This window comes from Rosa chinensis, chromosome 3, assembly GCF_002994745.2.
Source record: "Rosa chinensis cultivar Old Blush chromosome 3, RchiOBHm-V2, whole genome shotgun sequence".
NCBI lineage: Eukaryota > Viridiplantae > Streptophyta > Magnoliopsida > Rosales > Rosaceae > Rosa > Rosa chinensis.
In genome coordinates this window covers 5,322,261-5,333,167 of record NC_037090.1, presented here as the reverse complement: position 1 = coordinate 5,333,167, position 10,907 = coordinate 5,322,261, and the positions used below count along the sequence as shown (strand labels likewise).

The 10,907-nt window shown below is 36.3% G+C and overlaps 2 protein-coding genes across 2 annotated transcripts; both read right to left on the bottom strand.

Annotated features, from left to right (window-relative positions):
* Positions 1–595: 595 nt before the first annotated feature.
* On the bottom strand, positions 596–1,297 carry LOC112193190 (protein RALF-like 33). The gene has a single exon (XM_024333262.2). The coding sequence runs from the start codon at positions 1,102–1,104 to the stop codon at positions 775–777; it is 330 nt and encodes a 109-aa protein (XP_024189030.1). The 5' UTR covers positions 1,105–1,297; the 3' UTR covers positions 596–774.
* A 2,562-nt stretch (positions 1,298–3,859) lies between these two features.
* LOC112193110 (cell cycle checkpoint control protein RAD9A) lies at positions 3,860–8,547 on the bottom strand. The gene is made up of 11 exons (XM_024333145.2): positions 8,364–8,547; positions 7,540–7,659; positions 7,350–7,458; positions 6,759–7,010; positions 6,572–6,684; positions 5,888–5,952; positions 5,127–5,347; positions 4,897–5,053; positions 4,532–4,572; positions 4,293–4,445; positions 3,860–4,104 (listed from the first exon to the last, which is right to left on the bottom strand). Exons 1-10 carry the CDS (start codon positions 8,466–8,468, stop codon positions 4,303–4,305), a joined length of 1,326 nt encoding a protein of 441 aa, XP_024188913.1. The 5' UTR covers positions 8,469–8,547; the 3' UTR covers positions 3,860–4,104; positions 4,293–4,302.
* Positions 8,548–10,907: the final 2,360 nt, after the last annotated feature.

Below are 10,907 nucleotides of genomic sequence, written 5' to 3'. Positions count from 1 at the left end.
TCACTTTCTTCCACCCCACTTTAAAGCAAGAACTTTAATTTTGATGGACCTTAAAATCTGCTAGAAAGAAAAAGGAAATCCACTATGGAATAATATCGAAGATATTCATAGTACAGACCTACAATTTTGAATCCAATGACACCTTGCCAAATGCTAAAAGCAAACAGGGAAAGCGAAAATCCTCAATTCCCTTCCAACATTTGATTAAATTCATCTTCACATTCAACCTTTCCCCATTCAAAATTACATCTTTACTGTCATTAGTTCATTACAACTCAAGAATGCACCTTTTTTCTCTTGTTAGCTTCCTTTATGTCTTAGTCTACCACTCTACCCTCATATTCCTAACTATTCGCTAGGGGTTACCTTTTTCTTCTCTAAAAACAAAGGAGAAGAAAGCCACCATTCAAATTGTACAGAGGGATTATCTGTAAGTAACAAATCCCAGCAATCACAAGTCCCCAAAAAATTTCCAACTTTCATGAACAATTTAATCCACATTGGAGTAAACTGTGATTAGATAAGCAACATTAACCATACACAAAACTATGAAGACCACAGATCTTGAGATTCAGTGAAAATAAAGCCCAGAAAAAGATTGAAGAAAAGAATTAAGCAATAAAATGAATCTTTTACAGAGATCATATTCAAATATGATTTTGATCATAAACATCAATATATTCCATCAATAATAACAACAATGACACATCATCCACAACCAAACCCTCTTTCTCTATAACAATCAAACCCCACTTCCAAAATGACCCAAAAAGATTAACTCCTGCACCTTGTGATGGCGCTGCAGCCGCGGCTATAGGGGTTGGCCTGAGCCCCAGGCTGGCAATTGTAGTAGGAGGCGCCGCGCCTGGAGCAGGGGACAGTGTTCCTCTGCAGTGCACCGTAGCTGATGTAGCCGCTGGTGGCTAAGATGCGCCGGTTGATCTCCGAGTCAAGGTCGAACTCATCGTTCCCGGAGACTAAGCCGGTGGCGGTGGTGGGTATCCACGGAAGGTCTCCACTTGCTTCAACAGTGGATGATGAAACCATGAGAGAGATTGTGGCCCAGATCAGGAGGATGGCTACAGCGTATAGTAACTTGGCCATTGCTTTTGTTTGCTGCGTCTGTTGATGTTGAATGCTTTGGGTTGCTTGAGGTTCTTCTCTGTGTTTGTTTCACTGTGTTGTTGATCTTCTGGTTTTGAACTTTTGTTAATGTTGTGTTGCGTCTCTTCTTCTTCTTCAACAGTGAGCGAGAGAGAGAGAGAGAGCCAACTAGACAAAAACTAATAAGAGCGAGAGCCTGCCGCCGAGGACTTATTATAAGCGACCTGGGCAAATGACGTTGGGTTTAGCTTTTATTACGATTGGGCCATTTATGCTTTCAAACTGTTTTTTTTTTTTTTTGCATTTTTAGAGTGTTTTTTTTTAATAAGTAATTTTGAACACGCGCTAATCACTATGAAAAGTAATGGCTAACTGAGAAATACTAAGGTGGCGTTCGGTAACGTTTTCAAGTCATCTTTTTCATTTTATAAAATGAAAATTGCTTGAAAATGCGTTCGTTGGTCTGTTTTCAAAAATGCAGAAAATAATTTTTGAAAATAATTTTTTATTTTACTCGTAAAACAGGAAAACGACAAATAGACGTTTTCACTTTTTCATTCTCATATTTTAGAAAACACGGAGATATATTTTCCAAAACAAAGAAAAAAAAGTATATTCTCTCTTCTTCCATATTCTCACGTCGCTATCTTCTTCTCAGGTCTCTCTCTCATCTCTAGTCGCAATCTTCTCTCGTTTTTGAAAATTGTTTTCAGAATAAGCTATCGGACACATTTTCGGATCTCAAAAATCCAATCTTGTTTTCTCGTTTTTATTTTCAAAATCTGTTTTTGAAAAATCATTTTTAAAAACGTTACCGGACAAGCCCTAAGGATTGCAATTTAATTTCAACGCTGACGGGTGAAAGAAGAGACTTCATTATTTGCTATAAGCCTGTAATGATAATAATAGTTGCATTATAATATTATTTTTCAATGCATTAAGAAGATTACATTGATCATATTATCAACTTTAAGTAAATCATGCTCAATACAATTTAAAAGTAGTTTGCAAAAATGGAAACCATGATGGTTGGACAAGTAAACATAATAGCTATATATATTTTTAAAAAGGAAAAAAGAAAAGAAGTTTAACATGTTGACGCAATGACATTTTTCTTTTACTAGACATTATTTCTCTCATTTTGCCATCAAATCCAAATATTTTAATTTTGATAAATACATTATATATCTATACACATACATTCAAGTTTTGGGGAAATTATTTTCGAAAAAATAAAAATTAGGGAATTGTAGTAGGATATTTGGTGGATATATTTGTAGTTGAAGAAATTTTTTTTTTTTTTTAAGAATAGTAGTTGAAGAATTTGAAAAGCCACCGAATCCAACTGGTGGCAATGGCAACACAGTAATAAGACATACAACCATGGGCATGTTCCTAGTCCGACCTACTCCCAGGAATCAAATGTGAATAGTTGACTGCTGTCCCCTCCCTCTAGGCCTCTAGTTTAGAGAACAAACTGAGAATTCAGAGACTAAAATAGTAAAAAGGTAAGAAGAAAGACGGGCATCTAAGCTAGGGTTTACACCTATTGCTATCCAATTCCCATTCCGATTCCCTAGTGGGCAAAGTCCCTCCAAGAATCGTTAACCGAAACACGTTTTCTCCTTCCTCTACCATCATCATCATCATCATCATCATCATCAACCTACCTGTATTTCTCTAATCTCCATATAGTCAATTAAACAATTCACCACCCTCAGAAAATAAATAGTGAGGAATAAACAAATGGACTTCAATCTCCATCCCATTTGGCGTGATCGTTATTTATGGTGTGCCGTTTGCATTTGTTTTTCAACATAACCGTCGGGCCTTTTACTCTGTTTTTTGTTTCTTTGTTCATTATAGATAATACTAAATTACAATATCCATACACTGATGCCCATACAATAAGCAGATTTCAAGTTCAGTCAGATCCTTCTATCAACAGAAAATTATAATCTTCTAAAAAAAAAAAATTATTAAAAAAAAACACTAAAAGTAGAAGGAAGGAAAGAAAATCGAGTTGCGTAGAAATATCGGAATAAATTTTGTTTAATGTGTAGCTCACTTAAAAATTTTGTGGTTAAAAATTTTGTTTCATAAGAATAATGTTGATCTAAGGATAGAACTATTTGACTATGTTGCTCGAACTCAAAATGGTTTGAGCTAAAACAAATTTTGAGTTTGAGTCCCTCAAAATAAAACAGTAACAAAGTAGGTCTGCACCTCGAGCCCTCTAATTTTGAATATAATAATAAATTGGAACTCAATAACTAGAATGCAAGTCTTCTTCTATATTAATTGAAGGGAATTGGAGCATTTAAATTTGATTTTGCTTTATAGCTTTTGTATCATTGTTTCCAACACCCGCGTAACCGCGTTCTTTATCACACTCGACTACGTCGCAAAAACGTCTTAGACGTCAAATAAACGGCGTTAGTATTAGCCCAGGAGACCAGGACAACTGGACAAGGGAGCGGCTACGTGCCGTGGCCGTTTAGAAAAGAATGGTGGCCCGCCACAGATCGCTAGGGGCGGTGTTTGCGCGTTCCAAAACCCACTTCTCCTTTAGCCAGCTGGAGCCTAACGAGCTTTCCCAACTAAATATCATTTCTTTTTTTTGGACGAAATATTATTTCTTTTTCCAAATGGAAACTATTTTATTATGCTTTTGAAAGAAATTATTGCGTAAAATATATCTATAAAAATCTCTCTCTTTCCTCCTCCTGAATCTTCTCCCTTCATAATTTCTTAATGATTTTAGACTGATGTTCAATGATTATTTAAACCATAAGAAGTCTGAAGTTTCATGCCTACTACTGATTTACAACGAAAACACAGTGACATATATAATACAAAGATCTGTGATACGCTTAAGATGTAAATATTGTTCGGCTATATCACGTCCGCACTCTAATCAAATTCTTAAAAGATCATGTAGAGATCTTACTGACAAATTGACGAGAGAGCACGCATCAACAAGGGACTAATGGGTCCCACCTGCACATTTTCCAGATTTCAGAATCAACAACATGAACATGAGAAAGGGTCCTAACTAAGTAGCTGCAATGATTTAAAACCACACTAAAAGGTGAAGGGGACTCGGATTCTATTTCAAGCAGAGCAAAGCATTCTGGTATTGGAGGAATTAAGATTGACCAACAAAATAAGAAAGGGAACAAACTCACCCAAAGCATCCTAGTGTTCTTCGTAGTATGGTGGCGTTGACTGAATGCACATTTCATCCTCCTCGCCATCCTCATCGTTATCATCTTCATCTGCACCTACCCAGTTGCTCGGATGACGTTGTGAAAAGCCATTACCAACGATTGTTGACCTATCTGCTAGCAACAAAATGCATAAGCTTAAGTAACTTTTACTAGGGTGTGAAAAATCAGCAAGACAAACATAACTAGCCCTCACTAACCTTGAGGCTCTTCCATATGATTCTTTTCAACAGGGTCGAAGCTAGCACAACAAGTCAAGGGAATACGCCAAAAATGAAAAAGCACATCATGAGCTACCTTCACCCCAAATATCTAAACAACAATTTGGGAGCTAGGGTGGTGTGATGAGCTAGTATTTATTTTGCTGAAGAGACTGATAAAAACACCGTTTGGATTTTCGTGATAATAAAAACATTTAGGAACTAAGATGCAAACAGACTAAGACACCTCCAGAAATCATCATGTAAGAGAGACAGATTCAGACCAAAAGAAAAAGAAAGACTTCCAGAAGTCATAATGAAAGCAACTAAAAGCAAACTGAAGCGAAAAGTCAGATTAAGGATACATATTAAGACCAACAGGCTCATTTCCCCTAGCAGATGCAGCCTTTGATATATGCACTGTGTTAAACCTCTGAATATCTCTCTGAGCACTGGCATTCAAATCTCTTTCCCCTTGAACCTGTCCTACTTCCGCACCACTACCATTTTTTGCACCACTTCCTGCACAGGTAAGAGATTTAAGACAATGGAAGCGCAACTTGTTGTCACTATCAAAACATCGGAAACTGGTTACCTGTAAGATCAGACCACATTCTTGTCTGATCAGATGAATGCTCAGGGACATTTGTTCGGAATCTTTGATGCTGTGCTTCTGACCCCATCCCATTCTCATCCTGAATGTGCACTTCAGCAGCTCCTTGCTGTGACGCTAGCATGGTTGCAAGCACCAGTGTAGCATCAAAATTTGAAGTGGACGTATCATCAAGACCAAATCTCGGTGCCATCAGAATAGGCCTGCTTTCCCCGATACATGATTAACCAATTTTAAGTTACCATTTGGTGTACATCATACTAGTCTAAGACAGATGGATTATGAAACTAGTAATCACTAATCACAGTATGTTCCTCTACACAGTCAAACATACTGACAAGACAACTAATTAAACTGATCCTAAGATATGTAATATCTCCCTGTGGACCACTCACAATAATGTCAAATAGAAGTCCCAGAACAAAAATGAGAAATGGAATACGAAAACCAGCATAGATATATGGCATGGTTAACCCAAAGTATTGAGGGAGTCAATCAAATGACCACCTTCCTCAATATATCCACATCAAAAGGATGCACAGGGACTCTGCAATTTGGATGTGGATGTTGACCACTACAACAGCAGGTTAGGCTTGAGTAGTACTCTAATTTGAGGCTAATATTGACCACGGTCAGCTAATGACATACATATTAACTCGAAGCTAGAAACTCACCATTGGATAAATAAGAAAATATTGCAAATGGAGGATAATTTAAATAGAAAGAAACTACAAATATCTTACTCTCCAGACTTCTCAAAGTACAAGTGAATTTCGACTTCACAGCCTTCACAGAACGAAAGAAATGCCTGAAATAAAAGAAAAAAAATTAATAAAAAAATAGAGCACCAAGGAAACAAATGGTCTACGAACTTTTTACAGTTTACTCAAAAGCATCAATTAACAAAATCCATTGGCTCGTAACAACTAATGAAAGTAATAAGCTTGATATCATCACTATCTCAAAGAAAAGGCTGATTAATTAAGACAGTGATTTATCTCAAAGTGATAACTTTAAAAAGGATGTCCCAAGGACTGCATTTACTACTCCAAATAGAAAAACTGAATAATATTTTGAAGAACTATATTTCCACAAAATGTCAAGATGTCCCCATGTAAGGATATGACAAACTTTGTAGGATGCTCAGTAAGAAGGTCTTGCTGATAGTTTTCATCATGTTGTTATGGTTCTGTGGATTAAACATAGTAATGGTGTTGGGATATGTGATTTTCTTTGAGTTGTAGATGAATCATTTACAGTTATATGGTCTCACTGAATCCTGATGTTCAGCCTTGACCTTCCTGCTAGAGTGTTCATTTTGTAGATGAACTCCTCTTGAATGAGTATAATTAAAAATTAATCCATATTTTCGTAATCAAAAAATTCAATCCAACTCTAACTTTATGTTTCCTCAGTTAACCACTAACCTTCAACTCCTTCATGGCAAATGTCACATCTACAGGGTCTCCCGTGTGGGTATACTGCACAAACTCTTCTGTAGGGTCTATCCATAATTGAGTATGCAGTAATGAGTCATTATCTGCTATCAGAAAACTGAAGCGTCAGCATTCTGTGTGTGATAAAATTCAGAAATGAGAATCAAATGTTGATTACCTTTGGTTGGGTCAATGTAACTTCTAAGTTCAACAGCTTTTCCTCCAATTTCACTTGCTGCATCAGAAGGTAAGGAAGTAGGCTCTGTTGCGAAAATAGTGATCTCTTGAAGAGATGATTGAAAATTAGCAAGCAATCTGTTGAGATCTCGAGGTCGTACTACTAGGCTGCTAGGGAATTTTGTCCTATCAAGTGCCAAAAGTTGTATGTCGGGTTCAACATTGCAAATAATCCAATAGGATTTCCTCATACCTGCAAAATGTTCATATGAAGTTCAGAATCTGAGGATCAAACAATAATAGAAGAAGATTATGTATGCACCATGTAGTTCTCTATTATGACATCAATAACCCCCTATAAATAAGAAAATCCAAGGGATTCCATATAAATAACAGTTCCCGAGGCCTCCTCTTGATTGGAGATAGCAATGACTTTATCACACAATATACAGAGTAATCCTGAAAGCTGATGAAACTTTATAACATAGAATAACAAGTTATCTGACCCCAAATGAGTTTGCATATCCCAGTGTTGCAGATTAATATAAGCAGTTGAATAAACAACACATATGATCGGCAAAATGTAACCTACCACTGTAGCATTCTAAAGTCCATTGCACTTTTGATGCATCGGGATCAGGCAAATTCACGCTCAAATGATCTATGCTTCCTATAGGCGTCCTGAGAACAGCACAAACAGCCTGCACAGACTAAGTCAGTAACCACGCCATGGTACAGAAGCTTTGTTAAACACTGAAGTTCAGCTAAAAATAACACATTACCTTCAAAAGCACACTACATTGCACAAGGTCAACAGCAACATTGTAGACATCAAAGAAGTCAGGCTTAAATGTAATCGATTGATAGGCAGACCTTGATGCATTGAGCGTGTGAAAAGCCAGCTGCATAGAAAGCAATAAAATCCTTGGCAAACATCAATATGCACAGTAACAAACTACATAGTAGCCATTCAACTAGTTACCAAGAACTTTAAGAGTTCTTATCCCTGAAACCGGAGAACACAAAGAGCACCCCCAACTAAAGGAAGCACATCAAAAACCAAAAGCGACAACGAATCCAATCTTCAAAGAGTTATTCCCTATTCTTGTGATCCTTGTTCAATTTATTGCCAACCAATTCATTTAACACCCAAAAGAAATTAAACAAATATACACACACATTTTTCTGATACAGCTATCTCTTAATTCAGGCCCTGCCCTAAAAAATGCACAAGCAAAACCCTAACTATTTATTACCAGAAAGAAGCAGATACTAATTTTAATTCAGAAAAATTACTGTCTCCACTGAATGAGCTTCAATCTTGAAAAATGAAAATTGATCTAATTACACGCCGAGACAAATATTACTCTAAAAAAAATTACCTATCATTCTCAAAATATAAATATAATCCGAAATGAAGCTTAAAATTGATGATTAACTTGCAATTTCGTTGGTGAAAAATTGAAGGAGTAAAACAAAATCGATGAACTCTGTACCAAAAAAATATATATTCGATGAACTATATAAGCTAAAGAGAGTGCAAATGGAGAGATGGTCTAAAAGAAAAGCGAGAGAAAGTGAAAGGGGGGAAAAGGTTTTGCGGAACCTGAGAAGAGGAAGCTTGGATGGCGAGCTCGTTGCCGACACGTGCGAGGCACGTGATGGAGCGAGCGAAGGTCTTCAGGGCGTTGCCGCTCATACTGATCTCCATCTTCGTCTCAGAGACGAAGAGGAAGAAGAAGGGCGCGAGAATATGAAATGGGAAATTGGTAACGAAAATAGGCTTCGTTCTACCAAAAATAATTCATAATTGGATAATTAAAAAAAGTGATTCGGGTCTTGGGTCCTCATCCAAGAGAACTGGGCTCGGACCTTGGGCTTCGTTTCTCTCATTTAAAATAGGGAAATAGGATTTCATTACAATTGCACTTTTTAAAGTTCGATTTTTCCGCGTTACACCTTATTGTTAAGAAAATTCAAATCTCATCTTTGAAGTATCGAAATGTAATTTTTTTTCTCTGATGTGGGTATTTTGATGGGATTAGTATAGGAAAAGAGCCTAGTGCCATCATCCTTGCAAACAAATTTGTTTTAGGTAGTGAGGATGATGAAATGAGAGATTATTTAGAGCACCGCCGTGCACTTGCACCAACATAAATAAATGGTTAGATTGCATTAAATACACTTTTTGTTCATTAAAAATAAAGTTGCTAATAAATATCAAGGGTTGAGATTATTTTATAAAGGTTTGGTCACTTACACCGTCGGTGCATAGAATAATTTCCATGATGAAATATGTATTTGATTATATATCATCTCTCTTGCTTTCTGGATGTCAAAAGTTTGCATTTTTTTTTTCCAGATTTTGTCGTACAAGAGATTATTCAGAACACCGCCGTGCACTTGCACCAACATAAATGAATGGTCAGATTGCATTAAATACACTTTTTGTTTATTAAAAATAAAATTGATAATAAATATCAAGGGTTGAAATTATTTTATAAGGGTTGGTTCACTTGCACCGTCGGTGCATAGAATAATTTCCATTGTCGTACGTACTAGTCTTTACTCTATCAAATAGTTAAGGAGGTTTTAAATGTGACTAACAATTTCCGTCCTTACAAGAAAAAAGTTAGGTATAAATGATACATCGATAATTGAGACAATGTTATATTTTGTTATCATGAAATTATAAGTTTAATAATGAAGGATGTCAAAAGTTTGTATTGTTTTTTCTCAGATTTTGTCTTTCTAGTCATTTGATCGATGAAATGTTAAGGATGTTTTAAATGTGACCAACAATTTCCGTCCTTACAAGAAATAAGTAGGTATAAATAATACATCGATAATTGTGACAATGTTATATTTTATTATCATGAATTGTAAGTTTAATAATGAAGGTAATTAAGAGAAGTTTGGTGTAGTAAATCACCCCAAAAATATTTCATCGAGTGATCATTTTTACCTGTGATTACTGATTTGCATGATGGGTTTTGAAAACCTAACCCATTAGGCATGAGCCAGCCACTTTACCCAGTACTTTGCTGCCTTTAACTTCGATTTGACAAGATCAATCTGACCTTACCCTTGTGATCAAGTTCGGTACATCGATCATTACAGTCTTACACCCTTGCTTCCCTCGTGTACCTTTTCTCAGATCTCCACAGTCCTCTACGTACTATACGATTGTCGTCCTAGTTTTCTTGGCGCAAACCTTCACTATTCAGTTTTGTCTTGGTGTCTTGTTTTAGCCTCTGGTCTTCTGTTACACCCAAAAGAAACAACAAAGGATCTAAATGCTTTGGACCAATTTGTGCTCTCCATCATGAAATTTGTGGTTCAAGTTTCAACCATGTTTTAAAGTCGTGATGTTGACCCTGCTCTTGAAAATCATGCTTTCAGAACAGAAACCAGTACCCTATGCTTTCGGAGGCTCTATTTTAATCTTTAGTTGATGAACTGTGGCATGAGTTTTCGAAAGTTCTACTATACTTTGGACTTCGGAGCATATGATATTCTAAGATTTTCAATAGCCAAATTCGGTAAAAAAGTAGTTTCAAGGATTGAAAATCCAGAGCACGTAGAAGTTCTTTATCAAAACTTCGTTGAATTCCTAATTAACAAAAGTTGGCTAGACTGCTAGAGTTTGAACCTGTTATTGGATTCAGTGGCAGGCATAATGATTTTAATCTTGCAGTAATAATGTGCTTTGGCTATCAATGAACCAGTATTTGAGGTTGTAATGTGGGTTCAACTTTTCATGATGTTTCTGGTGTGCTTGATAAATTGAACAGATTGAGTTTTAGGGAAAAGGAGGGCAAAAACAGAAAAAGGAATTGATCAAATGTCATGGCACACCCTTTTAAACTACTCTCACTTTTTTTAAGTCTTTAACCAACTGAGCTTGTGTGGCTCAAATCCATATCATGCAAATTTCATGGGACATAGTTCCCTATATGAGAGACATAACCAAAAGCTAAGTGGCTCTTAGCTTAATAGCAAGTGGTAATGAAATCCCAGATCATTCAGGTGCTTGCATCATTGTGTTAGTGATGATTGACCTCATTATCTACATAATTATATCACCACCTCAAGCAATAAATCATGTTTTCTGCTTCTGATGCTTAAATTATGTTTATGCTTGTGATTA

Excerpts from the sequence above, each read along its gene's own strand:
- LOC112193190 (XM_024333262.2), bottom strand. The coding sequence starts at position 1,104 with ATGGCCAAGTTACTATACGCTGTAGCCATCCTCCTGATCTGGGCCACA.
- LOC112193110 (XM_024333145.2), bottom strand. The coding sequence starts at position 8,468 with ATGGAGATCAGTATGAGCGGCAACGCCCTGAAGACCTTCGCTCGCTCC. Across the intron at positions 6,685-6,758 it reads TTACATTGACCCAACCAAAG|ATAATGACTCATTACTGCAT; the intron begins GTAATCAACATT and ends TTCTGATAGCAG. Across the intron at positions 5,953-6,571 it reads TTGCCATGAAGGAGTTGAAG|GCATTTCTTTCGTTCTGTGA; the intron begins GTTAGTGGTTAA and ends CTTTTATTTCAG.